The sequence below is a fragment of the Nylanderia fulva genome, unplaced genomic scaffold, assembly GCF_048542155.1.
Source record: "Nylanderia fulva isolate GAGA-0341 unplaced genomic scaffold, ASM4854215v1 Scaffold21, whole genome shotgun sequence".
Lineage (NCBI taxonomy): Eukaryota > Metazoa > Arthropoda > Insecta > Hymenoptera > Formicidae > Nylanderia > Nylanderia fulva.
The window spans coordinates 1,974,182-1,993,019 of record NW_028190275.1 but is presented as its reverse complement, the minus strand read 5'-3'; the positions used below and the strand labels follow the sequence as shown (position 1 = coordinate 1,993,019).

Genomic DNA, 18,838 nt, shown 5'->3' with positions numbered 1-18,838 from the left:
GCGATGAGTTTGACAGCGGTGGCGACCGACGCTAACAATAAGTGACACGCATCTCCGGCCGCGAAGAAAAAGCAGGAGAGAACCAGGCGAGCGATCGATGCGGCGAGAAATGCGGTCGAGAGGAGTCTTACAGCGATAGAAAAATACACGCTTCACCAGGGAATTCACGCGCGCCCGTTCGCTCCTTATTATGGCAGAATGGATGAACGCAAATTGCTGCCGTTGCTGATACTCTTCCTGGCAAGTAAGTACTTTGTCGAATTACAACTGCGAGAGAGAAAGAGAGAGGTGGAGATGGAGATAGAGATATATGCATCCGGGATTGAGGAATTAAATGTCGCGATCATGCGATCCATGTCCGGCTATACGTAGTGTCAACGATCGTTACGATTCAGGGTCGAGTTATGTAAAGAGACCATCTCTCGCTGTTGCTCCCATTCGATTTCATCGCTTCCGTCAGTTGCTAATGCCACTTGCGTCATCGTCGCATAAGCATTGACGGAGTGCAGGAGTCACCTGTCGCGTCCTCGACGCGACTCGTTATTATTATCGTTTCATCGCTTTTTGAAACGCGCTCGAGAATCAATTAAAATCACGCGACATCTCGGAGCGTCTACATATCGTTTCATTTCATATTACATGTTTGTGCGCTTTTTTACAACCAGATAAATGTAGAGATAAATGTATATTCAGAAAAAGGAAGCAACAGAGAGCACAGACGATATACGACTAACATAAATTAATATTTTCTTAGTTATTTTATTCAATTATAGTTTGATTAAATTTTAACTAGAATTTTTGTTACGAGACATTCCATTTGTACTCTCATTGTCAGTATTTCTCACTTGAGTTAGTATTCAACTCAATGCACTATGATTTTACCTCAATTGTGCTTGAATTTTGCTTAAATTAACTTTAGAGCATAATTCTACAAACATATATTTAAAACATTAAGTATAATTAGAAAATACAGTTTTTAAATCAGGTTTTTCAAAGTCTATAACTTTAAACATATCTTATGTTTTTTTTGCATTATATCTTGGAATTTTTGTATTATATTTTACTTGCTCGCTTGTGTGCTTAACAGAGTAATCATTCTTAAGGAGGTTTAATAAATTTGTTTATCGCTTTAGTCATCTATATTTACTTATAAATTATATTCTGAACAAGCAACAAATTTAAATTTCTGTTAGTTGATATACAGTTCAAGATCGCAAATTAATTTTCTCGATATGTCTTGATAGAATCGTACAATAAAAGTGAACAATCTTGCAATGAAATTTATGAATTTGTAGGATGGCAGGAGGCAGTGGCCGTGGACGTACCGATGCGGCACGTCGCCGTGGACGTGGGTAGAGACCTGCAGCTGGCTTGCGCCGACGAGAATGTCCTTTCCGAAGACTTGAATGCAAAAGTAATGTGGGTAAGAGAGGGACGAGAGGATGGGCAGATCGAGCGACTGAAGGTCGAGCGAAATGGCATGCTGTTGCTATTGAATGTTAGTGTGCATGACGCCGGCAATTATTCGTGCACTCGCCTGGACGGTGACCATGATGCTGTGAAAGCCAGAATCAACGTGGAAATCAGAAGTGCGTTTGCAAAATCGTTTGCAATATTGTTAATCAATCACCTACAACATATAGAAACATGTTAAAATTTTAATTTTTAAAGAGGCTTTTATTCGAGGTTTAAATTTATTCTGGAAAATTTAAGAGTAGATGAAGATTATAAATTTAGCGAAAAAATACATACGTGGTGTGGAAATATATTTTGAATTTTAAATTTTAGATATAGTACAAAAATTTGAAGATTGTCGAATAATATTTTACTTTTAAAGTAAGTATTTTCTCTAGATTTTATAATGATAGCTTTCTTCTATGTTTAGCACCTCCTCCAGCCTTGCACAATGTATGGGTTAAACCATCCACAATATTGGCTAACATTCTCTGGGAAGTGGCTGGAACTGGCGGTTATCCTATCATAGATTTCACTGCCGAATATCGTTTGAAACCAGCTGCAGGCGAGGAGCCGGAAGAGTGGAAACCTATTATTCCAACACACATTCCTCCAAATTCTGTAAATATTGCAAACTATTTGAAATAGTAGAATAGAAAAACAGGGATGGAAAACGTAACGCCGAGATAAGTCGAACATGACGGTTTATTTTTTTTAATTATAATTTTTACAACTCATACTATAGACAAATTTTATGTTTGTTTATATTTTATATTTATATTAAGAAATTAGAAGAAGGTATATGTATATAACGTTATGTAAGAATGAAAATTTGTGACAGCATTACAGAGTTATTCCATCTCCTGTAAATTAATTAGACTAAAACTAACGATTCTTTCTTATTATTATTTTAAAGAGACAAATAGACGTGTACCATTTGGTGCCAAACACTACGTACTCATTTCGAGTGTGGGCAACCAATCAGTTAGGAAGAGGAGAGATTGTGGAGGTCGAAGGTCATACACATTACAGCGTAGAAGAATTGGGTATTTTATTGCAATTACTCTATTATAATTATACCGCACGGTTATATTGTGTTATAAACATCTATTTACTGGGATAAAGTAAAATTTCAAATTTGATATATATCGTCATTCACGGTGCCACTCTAATTCTCATAAAAATAGAGAAGTTAAAAAAGAAGTATATATTGTTTGATAAATATTAATTTTAAAGAGTGACGATAGTTTTGGGATATTCTATGTATACATATATTGTATATATATATATATATATAATATGTCTCTTAAAAATTATAAGAGATATATTTTCTCTTTTTTTTCTATTTAAACTCTTTTCTTGTACAGCATCTAAACTAAAAATTAACACATCTTTATATTATGCGACTAATTTTCAGAACTCGCCAGACATCTTTTAGCCGGCGTAGAGAATTTCGATACGCGCGTCTGGGTGGCAGCTGTAGGTATTGTGATGGGCACACTTATGATTCTTGGTTTAGGTACTTGTTACCTACTGTATCGCGAGTGCAAGACACCCTGTAAGCATTTCCTATCTGGTAACCATAACGTAAGAGCTTCTCCGCTTCTACTCTGTCTCTTTACTGCTGCTACTACTACTACTTACTTTCTTCCGCTGGTGATGATCGTAACGTTCATGGCTCATTCCTCTGAGAAGCACGATTCTCTCAGAGGAGATTGTTCTACCTTTCATAGAAGCCTTCGCGCAAGTTAGCTGAAGAACTATTTACTCATCACTATTCACTTAACAAAGATATTAGTAATCTTAGGCTAGCTGACTCTATGGCTCTGATCTTTAGCTTTTTCTCTATTACGCGACACACACAGCCATGTTCTTCTAAATTATCTAGTACTTTTATATAATAATCTCGTTTCTATATATTTTTAAGCACTATTCATTAGGTTTAGCATCTGACAAGTATGACAAGCATTTAAACGAATCTTCTCATCAATTATATATTAATACTTTTTGAACCGCCGCACCGAACGCTGAAAATGAGCACTCAAGTATTAACTCATTTAACATTTTCTGTATCTCTTATACGATATAATAGCACTCATTGGAATGAAATCTTGAACTTTTCGATTGAATTTTTCTCGCCGCAGATTTACTTGTCTGGTTACTAACTCTTTTACGAATATATAAATATTTTCTCTCGCTCCTATTTCGATTAGATGTTACTTGTACCGTATAATGTTAATGAGGTACTAATAATGCCTGCTGAATAATAATCTAGTGCAATGAAAATATTACAATAGTCATAGAGAGCTATTTTATAATTTAGTTGAGTAACCGATAAGACTGATCTTCGGCAATATCGAGGTAGGTAGGTCAAGGGTAGCACGTTTATTTGTCAGGCAAACGATTGGCATCAGAGTATCGCATTAATCAAAAATTGTCGATTGTCGTGATAATTGGAAATGATGTGACAAGTACATATATACGATAATTTGCGAGATATGTTTTTCCTGATACCTGACAAAGAAAAATCGGTGAAGGGAGAGGGTAGAAGCTAATGAGGTCCGTGGCCCAGGCCAATGAAAATTAATCTCCGTTCCGAAATTGCAGCGCAGCTGGAGGAGCAGGAGGTGATTGAACTCGTGCCCAACATCATTCTGAATCCGGGATTTTTCGACGAGCGCACCGAGCACGTACCGCAGGACGAGAACTTCAACAATCAGACGACCACCCGCCTCAACAACAACAGCGTTGTGCAACCTAGACGGCTTTAGCGTTGTTTTTTGTTTAGCTTAGACTCGCTCCGTTCTAAAGTAAGTAAATTGGACGCAGTTTTCCACGTCGTCGTTTCAAACGTAAGCAACCGAATTTATCGAAAAGGTCTCGAGTTTGTTTAAAAAAAATAAAAAAAAATAAAAAGAAAAAAGAGAAAGAAGTAATAATGATCGACGAAGTCGATTAGCACTAAAATGCAAGACTATATTTAGCGATTTAACGGCAAAAGGAGAATACGCTTCGAGCGGAATTTCGAAAGTCACTTTGAGCTTATCAAAAGCTTCGAGCGACCCGCTAGTTTTCTCGACCTTTTCGTTATAATCGGGGATCGAACAAAAAAGTCAGTTTTTATTCTAAAATGCTTTTCGTAAAAGAATTTCTGATATGCGATTTTCTTCTAAGATATTCGCAGAAAATTGTCGTTATTCTTGGAAGATAAAGGAGTAGATAAGTTAGCCTGTTATATACGTTCTGCTTTATAAAGGAGATGAAACTTAAATAATTTTTTTATATGTATAATAATCGAAAGAAATATAACTTAGACCGATTAAAACTCGATTTTCAAAGCCCGGATATCTTTTATGCAAAATGTTATAATTTTAGATTTGTAAAAATTTTTTGTGTCAAAAGGAAAGAAATAGAAAAAAGAAATTTTATTTTTGTTCGATCTCTGATCCTACGACGCGCAACAATGAAGTGTTCAAAAACCAGAGTAAGACTCCACATCAGATTTCTTTGCGAGAGAAGATAATAGATTTTTTGGAGATGTTTACTATAGGACGTTCTCTGTCTCTCTATCTTTTTCTCGCATAGTTTCTCGACGAGACAATGATTGCTCAGTGATCGAGCTTAAGAGAAGTGGAACTCCTATGAGCCAAAAGAATCGTAGTAAGACTGTAACCCTTTAATAAGGGTGTATAATTTAAAAGAACTCGAAGAATCACAAATCGTAATATTGTCAAAGAAAGAAAGAAATATATATTTTGCACTTGTTTTTACTTTTTCAAAAAACTAACGCAATGTGTGAATAGCACACATATGCGATCTTTAAGATTTTTTTAAAGATGCTCATTTATCGTTTAAGCGATCGAATCGTATAATATGATATATGTATGATATGACGAACTTACTGCCGTTTTAAGGTGTGCACAAGTTGTTGAAAGTTCCTTTCTAGGAATCTCCGTGGAAAATCTCTTTTTTTTGTTTTATTTATTATAAATATATATATAGATATCCCACATTTTTTTTCGTATTTGTAAATATGTGCTCGTTGTATGCTCTTTGTGGAAAAATCTCGAGATATGGAAGGATATAAGAGAATATCCATTTTAACATCGTAGCAATATAGTATAATTGAAGTATTGTTTATATACTAGATTTATCGATATTTTTCACAGTTAATCTCGCATGCAATTATTCGTGGAGAATGCAAATAATATTATTGCTTTGGCACACCTTTGGCACAAACTTGCCTCTGCACCCCACTTTAATAATTACAACTGCATCTACGACAAAACGTGTGATTCACACGTTTTGATCCGTAAAAATCATATTTTCCTAAACAGCGACTAAACCGGACAAATAAGAAAAAAAGAGCAGATAACTGTACGAAACATAAATCTCAATAGATACAATAAATCAAGAAGGTAATACACAATGTTTCACTTTAAAAGCAGCATTTTTTGATGATGATGAGATCGGTGTAAATTTCTAGTTAAGAAGAAAAAATCGATTGCATACTAGGAAAGTCTGTTATAGACTTTTCATTGTCGAAAGAAATGAAATGAATAGAAACGAATCATACACGGCATACACAGCAGCCTACGAGATGCGCGAGGTGTAATAGCTTCTTTGCATCGCGTACAATAAGATTTCAATAATCACTAGCGCACCTCTAATTCTCTAACATTTAAATAAGATGAAGATAGAGCACATTACATATTTTGAATAACGCTACCGTTGTATTAGAACCGAATGAATCTTTGCAATTGTGAGCGATTGGACATTCTATACAACACTATTTAAGGCACTATATTTCGTGCATACGCGTACTTTAATGTTTAATTTGTTGTATTTAATTTTTGCGAAACAAAAAATATTTGATATAGTAGCAGAATCGATTAACAATTCGATGTGAATATATTATAGTTTTATTCTTTTATTATACTCTATATCTTTATTGTTTCAATTGCATAGGTCGAAAAAAATAGAAAGCAATATATTATTTATACGTGAGATATTTATGAAATTATTAAATAATTTAAAAATGTTTTCTTCTCTTAACATTGGCGAAGTATGTCATATTTTTGTCAATATTACATAATATTGAATTCGCTAAAAGCACAGTGACACTCACATATATAAATTTCGACTATGAGATGAGATGACAAAGTACTTTGATGCACGCAGGTTGTATAAAAATTGGTTGTGCGTTGTTACATTGAAGCTTTGGATCCGTTTCTCCAACACATTCTTAAATATATATGCATATATATATATATATATATATGTACTTATATATGTAAAAGAATTGCGATAAGAGCAAGCGGATCGATATTCAGCTTCGTACTATGCACTCTGCGTTGTGAATGGTATATAGAACTAAATATACATTAAGAAAAATAATACAATAATAATAATAATAAGTACATAATAATAATGATATGTGAAAATACTTATATATAATATATACATACATTATATATTTATATAACCGAAGCATCATGCAACTTTAGGCGTAAGGAAAGACAATTTTTTATATACATTACGATTATGCTGAAATCTGATGATAATATTTATCTATATATCAAGGTAGACGATGATTCTATGCCGCGATACCACGTCTCGCTTTGCTAATTGACAAATCTCGCTCACGAAAAATTGTTTATATAGCGCATTCCTTTTTTTTTACTTCTGTCAGAGAGAAGAGTCGTATTACTTTTGCCTAAAAGAGTCATAAGACTTGAACTGCTTAATGTAAGAATAATATATGTAACGAATCAAATCAAAATTTATTATACTGTAACTTTTTTTAACACGTTAATATATATAGATTTAGAATGTGACACACAAAATGTATGATATAATTATGATTAATGAATACGAATCATCTTTTATATATAAAGCATTATAATTTTTTATAATTTAATAATTTTTATCAATTTAATTTGACACATGCAAAGTGTCGTCTCCTCTTAAAAGAGCATTAAAATGCGACTCTTCAGACTTTCGGGTAAATTTCGTAGAAATTTTACATGCGTAATTTTCCTTACTTTTCATCAAAGGTAATAACATAGATAAATATACCGAATGCCTATAGCAAAACTATTAAAAAAAGCTGTTTTGCTTTTTAAAGACGAAATGGTCTTTTGTGCAATATAGTATAATTCAACACACAAAAATTATTCTTATAATTATACTACTAAACTGATATAAGGATTTTACGAGATAACAAACTTAAAAGAACATTGTACGTCATGGAATTTCTGCCATTGTACTGTGTGGAGGAGAAACAGCATATCTACACGAAACACAAACCGCTCGTATAATGAAAATTATTTTTAGCAGCACGAGACAAAACGCGATTGCGCGGTAGTCTTATCATTATAAGTGAGGAGATATAATAATAGCATTTTAAAGGCGAATGAGAAGAATTGACATATACCAATCAACGCTTTATATATATATATTTATATATAGGAAATATATATATATATATATTTTCTATTCCTTTGTACGATTTAAGGGGTTGTAAAAGAAAATCGCGCTTATTAAATAAATGTAGGTGGTAAAACGCGAGAAAAAAAGTGCGTCAAGTAGAAATCGAACGATATAGAAGAAAATATTTGAACGATAAAATTTAGACTTTGACGCGATTATATATAATTACGAGTGTAAACGTGTACCTACAGTAATAATGGCAGATATTTTACATTCATATCATAAACAATAATAATCTACAGGCTGTTGTAGTAATTTGTAGATGCAAATATTTTGATAGTTTTTTAAGGTAAGACATTGAGAGAAATATTTTTAATGATGAAATTTACTAATCTCAAATTTAAATGTTTTATATATCTATTTATTTTTAGTTCATTATTTTAAGATTCTATACACGTCGTTATAATATTTATTTTACTAGTCATTAAATTCTTCAACAAATATATTTAATTATCATTTGAATATGATATAAATATATTCTTAGAAGAATTTTTATCTCTGAAATATATATTTACTTTTGGATTTGAAAGACCAGAAAATGTAGATGAAATTGAGACTAAATTCTAAAGATTTGGACATTTTTAGTATTAAGAGTAGTTCTTGCAAGATTTTAAAAACAGATTCTTGTTTTTCCTTCTTAAATAATTTTGTGGAAACTATGATCTTAAAATGAAAAAAATATTGTTTCGAAATTTTTATTTTTCAAAAATCGTTTTCTATTCTCACTGTTCAATATATTTTGTCGATGCCTTACCTTAAATTTCTCTCTTGTTTCTCGACTATTGTAAGTTGATCGAATCATAAGCAATTTTCATCTTCATCTGGGAAGAATTCTTCTCGTCTTTCCTTTCCGATTGTTCGCCTGCGTATATATAACTAATGTTACATCGCTTTTATATATCAGTATCACCGCGATAGATGTGCGTGCACAAAACTTACAATCGTTATCACTATCGTTAGATATAACTTACATAATTATTCCCTCGATATACCTCGATAATTAGCGCACTCCTTGACGAAACGCATATATATATATATACACACATAATATATATATATATATATATATATATATATATATATATATATATTAAGCACAATGCCATAGAATAGTGTGTTTATGGTTGCTAGTAATGCCACCATGTATCGTCCCCAAACATACATATTTGCCTGCCTAATTACATCCCGATGTGTGATGAACATGTGTGTGGTTTCTACGAGAAAGAAAAAGAAACGCTAAGGCTTCTTCCATAATATACAGAATGTACCCGATAGTTTCATAGTATAGGTATTAATGTCTCTGATATTATGAATGTTTTTCGTTTCGTGTAACTCGCAAACTTATTTGCCTTTTCTTTGTGAAGATTACATTTGTTACATTTGATATCGCTGGCGCGATAATTAATTAAAGTCTCGTTAAATATCGAGTGTAGCGGCGAAGAAAAAAAAAGAAAGATGTATTACGGCATATAACATCGCAAAACTCTTGTAATTTGATTTGATATTCAGTGATTTGTGATGTAATTAGTATATGTAATACTATCATACCCAGGGTCAGGATTTCAATATTAAACACACAGATGTAGAAAACGAAAAAATTACATTCATATAATTCTAACAGTCATAATTATTATTATACACAATCTTAATAATTTATTTAATTTGCAAAAAATATAGAATTGTAATTTTGTGACTATTTCAAGTTTTAAAGATATAGTTTCGAACATTTAATAATTTTATCTTTCTATGTATGTTTTTCTGAAGAAATTTTTTAAATTAATATTTTTTGTGAGATTTTAGATTTTTTTTCTGTGGTACATAGGAAATCCTGACCATATATATAATCACAATATAAATTCCTTAAAATAGCATTTAGATAGTATTTTATGTTAAAACAGCGCTGTGTGCGAGACGGAGAGTAGGGGCCATAAATGCGACCAAAAAGAATAGTTTAGCTTTAATAGTGTATTTTTTGTTGTTATCAATACTGTTATTTTTTAGATTTTTTTAGAACTTCTTTGTTGGCATAAATATGCGTTATTGCGTTATATATACTCGATATAGGCACCATATTATTATTATTTTTTTCTTTTTCTGTGTTATATTATTTAACTATCAATTAACTTGTCATGTAACAAGTTAATGGTGATATGTGTTTAACGATAAGTTGTTATTTATTGGCGCTGACGTATTTGCTGTGCAATGACAAGAATTAGAAAATCATTGGATACATATAATGTAAACGCCTTTTATAAAATACGATATATATATAAATTTAACATATATAAGATAGGCAATAAGAGCCAAATCGCGGATGACAGTGCGTTATTCTAAACGAAACTAAAATTTTTTCGTTAGAATTAAATACCTGTGCACAAGGCACCAAATTTTTACTTGGACACGGCCAAGATATAAAATTGGAATAATCTCTACAAGAGATTTTTAATTCCATGTATCCCCTATTCCCCCTAAAGAAATAAAGTGCGAGAGAAAAATATAGATCCGAAAGTCCCGATTCTGCGAAGATTCTAAAGAAGACCATTTTTTAGCGATAACTGTACCGATTCTAAAGAAGACCATTTTTTAGCGATAACTGTACCGATTCTAAAGAAATAAAGTGCGAGAGAAAAATATAGATCCGAAAGTCGCAGAATCGGGACTTTCGGATCTATATTTTTCTCTCGCACTTTATTTCTTTAGGGGGAATAGGGGATACATGGAATTAAAAATCTCTTGTAGAGATTATTCCAATTTTATATCTTGGCCGTGTCCAAGTAAAAATTTGGTGCCTTGTGCACAGGTATTTAATTCTAACGAAAAAATTTTAGTTTCGTTTAGAATAACGCACTGTCATCCGCGATTTGGCTCTTATTGCCTATCTTATATATGTTAAATTTATATTTATATATTACAGAGCCTAGTTAAACTCTTAATTTACGATATATATATTTATTTATTTAAAGAACAAAAAAAATTATTTTGTGTATAAACACTACTACTCCTTTTAACTTAAACAGTAAAAGTGATTTCTAAAAATTGTTCAGAATTATTTTGTCGCTGATTTTCTCACGTATATGTTTAATTAGAAAGCGATGGCAATGAATACATTCCACCAAGTACAAAGACATCTTCTGTGAAATTTTGATTAAGCGAAAGAACATATTCGGATTAGACACTTTGCTCTTGCAATATCATTTTATAGAGAAAGTAAAGGTTGTGTTTAAGTGCAAATCACTGTCTAGACTATGCATATATAATCTCTCGAACAAATCGAAGAGAGCATTATTATATTTAGGCACATATCAGTGAAAAAAAAATATAATAAAAATTATTATAAGCGCGCTCTGCACTTTATATATCGATACAGTTTCCGATTATTAGCATAATGTTCGAATGTCATCGAAAATCGTCGTTTTTTTTTGTTAGAGCGAATTTATAAATGTTAAATTTCCTGTGAAGTTCTTCTTTTATTCCTACTCTTAACTGTCAAACTGCGATTGTCGATTATATCGTTTTGCGCTAACATCTTACACGAATTCGCCATTTCCGTCGATGTGCATCCGTACAATGATATTTTTTAGCGATAACTGTACCTATAGTTTTAATACACTATCACAGGATGGTTGTCACAGTGGTTGTCACGCTACAATAGTCTTATATAAAATATCGATTGTAAGGAACTTCCAAATTTATTTACAAAATTCATTACAGATATTGATACAATAAATGTAATCGACATTGATAATACGAGTGGTCTTATTATTCTCTGCGTTTAATTAAATAAAATCGACTACAAAATAAGTTCATACATTTTAATATAAAACTTGCATCTAAAAGCTTGCTCTAATGCGTATAAATTCTATTTTATCTTATTATTTTTTACATTTCTTATTGATTTTATAAAAAAAAAATACCAAAATCTTTTTGAGTCCAGTCATATCATTTCACTTTTATAGATAATCACATTTTATTTTTTAATATTTAAAAGTCCATTTCCCTCGAGTTGAAATTACGCTACCAGAAGCAACGTTTTCTCGATTCTAGCACAAAGTTTTTGCATTTCACCAGGTAACGTGTACTCTGCGGCCAGAATGGCATTCGCCACAGCTATGGTCTCCTTGACTGATCGTGCCTTGATCCATATCCTGCCGTTCATCCCTGCAGCAATTTCATACACCTGATTTCGACCAAGCATCCTGAACAATGGGCACTCCGGATTGAGCAATTTCCTCACAAGATTCAGCGAGCAAGTGAACATCATGCCGTCCGAGCTAAGCACACCGAGCTCGTTCTCCTTGCCCTGAGAATCCACACATACCAATTCAGGCTCCATATCCTTGCTGGCAACCAGCATCTTGGCGTACAACACGTCGCCGACCTGCAGATCAGGCCGGTTCTTCTTCGTCGCGCCCTCGAAGGCCAAATAAGAGAGAGTCGCCTGTTCGCTGGCACCCACATCCACCTTGTAAATGTCGCCACTCTTTTGTGTTACTATACCAACCACATTTTCTCCTCGACTAGGAACATACCTGTGAATGAAGAGTAGATTAATGAAAGCTAATTATTTTGTATACTATGCGATTAGGATCTCTTGTTCCAGACAGCATCAAAATTAAAACGAAATCTGATCATAAAATATCTTTAACATGTCTTTTAAATATCATGTCATAAGATGTTTTGTGTTTTGATTTTGGATATACCTATATTAAGAAGTCTTTCTTTTATATCATATCATAAGATGTCTTAAAGATGTCTTGTGTTCTGATTTTGGATATATTTATATCGTTGTCTAGAATAATAATTAAAATAATGATTAAATAAATTAATAAATATAATTGAATAAATATAAGATAAATATAAGATAATTAAATAAATACAAAACGTAGAATGACAATGTTTCTATACCTTTTCTGATAGCTGTCCACGTAGAAGACGGCCGGTTCGCGTTTCTTCAGGATACCCGCTTTGCAGACGTAAACGGTATTGCCTTCGCGGCGCAATCCGGGTCCCAGGATCACGTTCTCTCTCTCATTCTTGCCTTCCTTTTTGATTGACATATCCTTCAAACTATCACCCGGCATCACCATATCACCCGCGCTAATTTCCATTTCGAGCAATTTTGGTAAAAGGCTTTTAATTCCTCTCCCTCTTTCTATTATTATTATTATTATTATTCAAATGATAAAATGCATGGATTTTCTTTCAAAATTTCACTGAACACCACGTGCGTCTAAAATCTATTTTCAATCAGATGATCGGAAGAGCTGCACTTTCTGCACTTTCTGTACACTTTCTGCATTTTCTTGTAATTTTCCCTCTTCCTCTTTTTCTCTTTAAATATCGAATATATTGTATAAAAAATTATATATATGTAATGATCTTCTCATCAGAGGCAAAATGAGTAAACAGAAAAGTTTGGACGTCACGGAACAAGTAGATTCTGTCAAAAAACATGCATTGCAACGTAACCAAGCAATATACAATCCTTGTTACAAGGTATTTAAATGTTTCATAATTGTTAAACATATTATGTGAAAGTAAGTTAAATAATTTTTAAGTTGTTTCTTTGTTCTGTAGAAAATTAAGAAAAAGAGCATAGAAAATGCAATGAAAAAAGAAACTTGTATAGCTGTGATTTTACATTTTTAAGTTGTTTCTTTGTTTTGTAGAAAATTAAGAAAAAAAGCATAGAAAATGCAATGAAAAAAGAAACTTGTATAGCTGTGATTTTACATTTTTTTAGGAACACCTTTTATCCCTAAAATGTTTGGATACTAATCAGGAAAACCGTAAAGCGTGCGAAGTATACTTTGTTAATTATAAAAATTGTAAAGAATTTTGGGTAAGAGTTCTCTTCCAATGTAACAATATATATGTATGTCTCTTTCTCTCCATCAAATGGTTGAAAATATTTTTTCTATCCAGGCTAAAGTGCAGTCTGAACGCAAATTACAAGGTATCAGACCATATATGCCACCCTTTGAAGAGCGTGCAAAGATAAAGGCTGATTTTCTAAACTCTAGATAGTGATAAATGTATATAACCATTTTACTTTGTAAAAATATCTTTTATTTCGTGAAATCTTAGGTATTTTTTCAATACGTCTTGCAATATTTCACTGTAATATATTATATATATAGTTTTCAACAAAATGTAAGCCAATGTAAGCTTTAGTAAGCATATTAAAGACATAAAAACAATTGATTTGTCAACCAAGTCTTAAATTTTTTGTGATATATGTCTTAACATAGTTAATTTTACATGTTTTTAAACATTATTTCAATGTATCTGACATTGTAATCAAACATTTTCGTTTTAAAGTATATAAAATAAAATAATTTCTTGTCATTGATATTTGATTATATTGAATTTTGCAAAGTAATTTCGTATAGAACTAGTACGATAATAATGTAATAATTACAAATCATACATATCTTAACATAAATTTACACTCAAATATAAACAATAATACACTCGACCCATTATCATACTTATTAACTTGTACTAAATGACTTGTATTACTACACAACATGCATTGTTCTATTATTGAAACGTATATGAATTGCTGATGATAATTTATACAATTTTAGAAAGAAATAGGAAAATTAGAGAAAAGAAAAGGAAAAAATTTAGATATTACATTGTTAGTAAGATGAACATCCGAGGGACGATACGTGTCAAAAACGAAGGTGCGTATTTTTACAGGTTGCTGCTCGATGAAGTCAGCAGCATTCAAAGAAAAAGTATTTGTACACACATACATGTTACATATGTAAGCCCGGTGCTTTAAGCTGCATATATGGAGAATGTTTGGATAAACCATTCTTTCAAACATAAAAAAATGATGCGCGGATAACTAAATGTATATCACAGTAAGATAATATATAAGGAATTCTTGTAGAACGGAGAATTTGTTTCTGGCGTAAAAGTCAACAGACGATTCTGTAGATGATTCACGATTATGATATGTGAAATTAAATAACACTATTGCAATCTCTGCGAATAGCACATTTACATAATCGTATTTCGTGTGAAGGACGTGATTCTAGAATTTCTTGTTCTCCCAATAAGTGTCTTGTCATGATAATTAATCTTCTCACGATTAAATCTAATAACAATTTGTATGTTTATGTGTGTGTCAGATCTCTTCTCCCTGTTTGCTTCTTTGTGCCGATTTTAACGACTTTTTTTTACCTCGTAATTTCTTCGTTTTCAACATATATCGTCGGCAAGTAGTCATTCGGAATGATCTTTTATGGAAAACGTTTGAATACGAAAGTGACGGCACATTTGACGCACCTGTAATTACAAAATCAATGTCAAATAAATTACTTTGTATGTGTATATATAATGTATATACATACACATAAAGCTATATTGATTATATAATTAGAAATATATATACGAGTATCTTATAAAATTAAAATTAAATAAATTACTTTGTATGTGTATATATAATGTATACACATAAAGCTATATTGATTATATAATTAGAAATATATATACGAGTATCTTATAAAATTAAAATTACGAGAGCATAGTTAAATTTTATTATACTTACCACACAAGCACCATAATGAACGTGTGCTAACAGAGCCACTATAGATACCAAATACATAAATCCTAGGTCTATGCTAGGCAACATAAACGAAAAAATAGCGGCTACTGCGACTGGCAACAATATCCATGGTAATATTTCACATCTAGTATTACTCATCTGTGATACAATTAATCGACACTGCAACAGCAAACAATATTAATTAACAATATTGATGAATTCAGGTTTTTTTTTTTACCACACTGATTTAAATAAAGAATCTTACGCATATATTGGAAAAGATTGTGCCGATGGCAAAATATATTATTCTTGGATCCTTTTCTAGAATGTTACTTGGAGAGTGTATTATCCAGATTGTAGAAATTCCAAAGAGCAAAATTAACGGCACCAAGGGCCTTATGGCCTCTGGAAACGTCCGCATTTTGCCGGTCTTATCTCTATATGATCTACAAAAGATGTGTCACAACAATAGTATGAGAAATATATAAGCAAGAGTAATGTATGTTGCATCATTTTTATATAAATATAATAACAAGATAACTATATATTCTAGAATATTATAAAAACATATTTATCAGATTGATGTGTTGTTGTAGATTTAATATATATATGTTCTGTCTATATACATTCTGTGGTAAAGTTACTACATAAATATTAAAAAAAAAAAACATTGAAAGAACTTTGATCTGGGTGAAGAATATGAAAGCTAATTGTGGGTTATAAAAATATAAAGATTATTTATAATTACATAAAAAGAATAAAAAGAATTAAAGAACTTATAATTATTAATAATATTTATATACAGATTTTATCAATATAATAATTTGATACAAATTGCCTAAAAAATTATGTAATTCTATCTTTATCTGATAAATATTTTGATATAGATTTGATAATTTTTCAATAATAAATAAAAAGCATACTCACTTGTATATGTTCCAAAGAACAACTGGCAAATTAGACACAAGTGCACTAACATAAAACAGCATTTCGAACATCATTCCTGCTGACACACCACCTGGTAATTCGAATTTCCAGGCTTCGTGTCCACCTATGCTGGTAAGAGTAAATACTATGACAGTTGCCTATAAAATTGACAAAAAATTGTGTAATAATTGTGTAATTACATAAATTCTTTTTTATAATTTTGTATGTATTATTATAATTTTATAAAATCCAAGTTGTAAAGACACACACATGTATGATATGGTTTAAATAAACTTACTAGCATGGAAGCATCATATCCCCAAGGGAGAAATAGAACACCTGTGTTATATTTCTCCCAGTGACTCAGATAGAAATTAATAAATACATTCCATAATATAAAGTACATTCGTAATGGCGAGACACTGTGATCCGTTCTGCCGAAAACTGAGTACATACACACAGTGATCAACATAGCGGTCCAACTGTCTAAACCATGATCGAATAATTCTCCTAAAGGACCAGACGTTTGTGTACGCCTTGCCTGCTTTCCATCTATCCCATCTGCAATGTAATAATTATAAATGAGCATTTTAAATTAAAAGATTTAAGTCACAATAAAACTCTAATCTTGTATCAATTTGTACATTTTATTCAATTTTATATTCAAGTGTATTTTTTTTAAGTATAAAAGGTAAAAAAATGTTATGTACATATAATTTCTGATCCATTTAAATTCTATATATTGATTATAATAGAATTAATACAATATGTTAATATATAAATTATATATCAATGCAGAATACACATACCAAGCGTATATGCCATAAAAATGTTAAAAGCAGCTACAGCATAGACCCATCGTGATATTGGAGGGTATTCCGGCTTGTCATCACTGGATGCGTAGAAATAGTAGTCATAATACGCAAATAACATAAAATTCAACACAGTAAAAAGAAATCCCGAAAAGGTTAGTACATTTGGGGCAACCCACTTTGGACAATACTATAAAATAAGACACACACAATTAGTATTTGTAATAATTATAAAATACTGTTCTATATTATATATAACTCTACTAAATATATATTTCATGTCTATAGATGAAAGTATATAATCTTTATTATTGTATTAACAATTATTCTGCTACTAAAATGTAGAAATCATACCTGTACTACTTTGTTCCAAAAGGGATGCATAACATATACACTTAGAGGACTCGTATCCAAGGAGCTATACTGAAATTAAAATATTTGACGTAAGTATAGAGAGTAATTGAGCATTACGTTATTATCAAATCAATTAATCGAATAAAAGTAATGTTAGGTATTATATGAAATTTAATTGCACAAAATATTTATAAATGACGATGTATGTATAATATAACACTGAAAGTTATTACTCTTAAATAAAACGCTCACTTTATAGCTCTCGAACCCCGTGAGGTGTTCCTCGGTGAGGTATTCCACCTCGAACTTGAGTTTACGATACATTCTGGAATGTATCAAAAACTCTCAAAAATCTAACCACCTAACGTATCCAATCCGTCGACGTCTGCAATCGTAAACCGCCGCACATTTACGCAAAAGTATCGTCCTGAACAACGAGAAACGCTCGATCACGCGTTATCCGAAACTTCAGAGGTGCAAGTATTCCTGTTGCTCTCTTCTATTTGTATCGTCCGCAAAATCGTCTATTACTACGTGGATTCATCGTGCCAAGGGTGCTGGAAGAGAATGTCTACCTGTTTTTTCGTAAACACCTAGACGGAGAGAAAGAGAGATTCCGATTCGATTTTCGCGGAGAAAGAATTGACAATTGCGCCTTCGTCGACGCGAATCACCTCATTCGCGCGGGGCGAACCGATGGATGAGTAATATTATAATAAATTAGTCGCGTATTGCGTATGTAATACGCATATCGGACGATCCCCCGGCTCGTCGACCACAGGCACAGGCCACAGACCGCATTCACCACAATGCATGCGCGAACGCGACGCGGTTTCGCGTATATAGAGTATAGAGAGAATAGAGAAGGAAGCACCGGCTGATTCCCCACCCTCGAATCGCCCACGCGTTCGCGTTTCTGTTTCGGTGTTTCAACGATCGAGACGTGCCTCCGTTAATTTTGCTGAATCGTCGTGACAGACGGCAGCACAATTGCATTATCTTTCTGCATAGATGTACATATGTTTTATTTGCACATACGTGTGTAAGCAAAGCTAGAAAAATGTTTGAATAGAGATGGCGAGATAAAAAATTGTATGTACACGTGTCCTTTTTTTTATCGTGATGAATGATGTAATACGATACATTTTATAATATTAATACAATTTTCTTAGTGGAATATAATAATGAAAATATTAGAGTTGCTATTATTCAGCACAAGGGTAAATATACATGAATAATT

The 18,838-nt window shown here is 32.0% G+C and overlaps 4 protein-coding genes and 1 long non-coding RNA gene across 10 annotated transcripts; 2 read left to right on the top strand and 3 right to left on the bottom strand.

Moving 5' to 3' along the window:
* Positions 1 to 133: 133 nt before the first annotated feature.
* LOC114945818 (contactin-1) lies at positions 134 to 11,694 on the top strand. The gene is made up of 6 exons (XM_029322124.2): positions 134 to 244; positions 1,296 to 1,589; positions 1,886 to 2,076; positions 2,372 to 2,501; positions 2,873 to 3,013; positions 4,063 to 11,694. The coding sequence occupies exons 1-6, from the start codon at positions 199 to 201 to the stop codon at positions 4,224 to 4,226; spliced, it is 966 nt and encodes a 321-aa protein (XP_029177957.1). The 5' UTR covers positions 134 to 198; the 3' UTR covers positions 4,227 to 11,694.
* LOC146723301 (uncharacterized) lies at positions 1,141 to 2,700 on the bottom strand. Its single transcript, XR_014924651.1, has 2 exons — positions 1,753 to 2,700; positions 1,141 to 1,630 (listed from the first exon to the last, which is right to left on the bottom strand). It is a non-coding gene; the product is annotated as an uncharacterized LOC146723301 (long non-coding RNA).
* On the bottom strand, positions 10,984 to 13,263 carry Rrp40 (exosome complex component Rrp40). Its single transcript, XM_029322130.2, has 2 exons — positions 12,853 to 13,263; positions 10,984 to 12,476 (listed from the first exon to the last, which is right to left on the bottom strand). Exons 1-2 carry the CDS (start codon positions 13,053 to 13,055, stop codon positions 11,957 to 11,959), a joined length of 723 nt encoding a protein of 240 aa, XP_029177963.2. The 5' UTR covers positions 13,056 to 13,263; the 3' UTR covers positions 10,984 to 11,956.
* On the top strand, positions 13,176 to 14,147 carry LOC114945821 (coiled-coil-helix-coiled-coil-helix domain-containing protein 7). Its single transcript, XM_029322131.2, has 4 exons — positions 13,176 to 13,252; positions 13,338 to 13,443; positions 13,691 to 13,789; positions 13,873 to 14,147. The coding sequence occupies exons 2-4, from the start codon at positions 13,345 to 13,347 to the stop codon at positions 13,972 to 13,974; spliced, it is 300 nt and encodes a 99-aa protein (XP_029177964.2). The 5' UTR covers positions 13,176 to 13,252; positions 13,338 to 13,344; the 3' UTR covers positions 13,975 to 14,147.
* On the bottom strand, positions 13,338 to 18,704 carry LOC114945819 (ethanolaminephosphotransferase 1). Of its 6 annotated transcripts, none has more exons than XM_029322128.2 (9): positions 18,637 to 18,704; positions 17,851 to 18,155; positions 17,599 to 17,667; positions 17,242 to 17,434; positions 16,731 to 16,993; positions 16,433 to 16,590; positions 15,771 to 15,951; positions 15,509 to 15,685; positions 13,338 to 15,246 (listed from the first exon to the last, which is right to left on the bottom strand). In XM_029322128.2, the coding sequence occupies exons 2-9, from the start codon at positions 17,920 to 17,922 to the stop codon at positions 15,184 to 15,186; spliced, it is 1,176 nt and encodes a 391-aa protein (XP_029177961.2). In that variant the 5' UTR covers positions 17,923 to 18,155; positions 18,637 to 18,704; the 3' UTR covers positions 13,338 to 15,183. The 6 variants fall into 6 exon arrangements, with proteins under 6 accessions (XP_029177961.2, XP_029177959.2, XP_085338767.1 ...); XM_029322126.2 differs by having other exon boundaries at positions 17,851 to 18,191; positions 18,637 to 18,675; XM_085482641.1 differs by lacking the exon at positions 18,637 to 18,704 and adding an exon at positions 18,546 to 18,630 and having other exon boundaries at positions 17,851 to 18,191.
* Positions 18,705 to 18,838: the final 134 nt, after the last annotated feature.

What these genes read in the sequence shown, in the direction of transcription:
- LOC114945818 (XM_029322124.2), top strand. Translation starts at nt 199, where the DNA reads ATGGATGAACGCAAATTGCTGCCGTTGCTGATACTCTTCCTGGCAA. An exon ending in GCTGATACTCTTCCTGGCAA is followed by an intron (nt 245 to 1,295) that starts GTAAGTACTTTG and finishes ATGAATTTGTAG; the next exon opens with GATGGCAGGAGGCAGTGGCC. An exon ending in TCGCGAGTGCAAGACACCCT is followed by an intron (nt 3,014 to 4,062) that starts GTAAGCATTTCC and finishes CCGAAATTGCAG; the next exon opens with CGCAGCTGGAGGAGCAGGAG.
- Rrp40 (XM_029322130.2), bottom strand. Translation starts at nt 13,055, where the DNA reads ATGGAAATTAGCGCGGGTGATATGGTGATGCCGGGTGATAGTTTGAAG. An exon ending in GTGGACAGCTATCAGAAAAG is followed by an intron (nt 12,477 to 12,852) that starts GTATAGAAACAT and finishes CTTCATTCACAG; the next exon opens with GTATGTTCCTAGTCGAGGAG.
- LOC114945821 (XM_029322131.2), top strand. Translation starts at nt 13,345, where the DNA reads ATGAGTAAACAGAAAAGTTTGGACGTCACGGAACAAGTAGATTCTGTC. An exon ending in TATACAATCCTTGTTACAAG is followed by an intron (nt 13,444 to 13,690) that starts GTATTTAAATGT and finishes ACATTTTTTTAG; the next exon opens with GAACACCTTTTATCCCTAAA. An exon ending in AAAATTGTAAAGAATTTTGG is followed by an intron (nt 13,790 to 13,872) that starts GTAAGAGTTCTC and finishes TTTTCTATCCAG; the next exon opens with GCTAAAGTGCAGTCTGAACG.
- LOC114945819 (XM_029322128.2), bottom strand. Translation starts at nt 17,922, where the DNA reads ATGTATCGTAAACTCAAGTTCGAGGTGGAATACCTCACCGAGGAACAC. An exon ending in TTTGGAACAAAGTAGTACAG is followed by an intron (nt 17,435 to 17,598) that starts GTATGATTTCTA and finishes CTTATTTTATAG; the next exon opens with TATTGTCCAAAGTGGGTTGC. An exon ending in GATATGATGCTTCCATGCTA is followed by an intron (nt 16,591 to 16,730) that starts GTAAGTTTATTT and finishes TCAATTTTATAG; the next exon opens with GCAACTGTCATAGTATTTAC.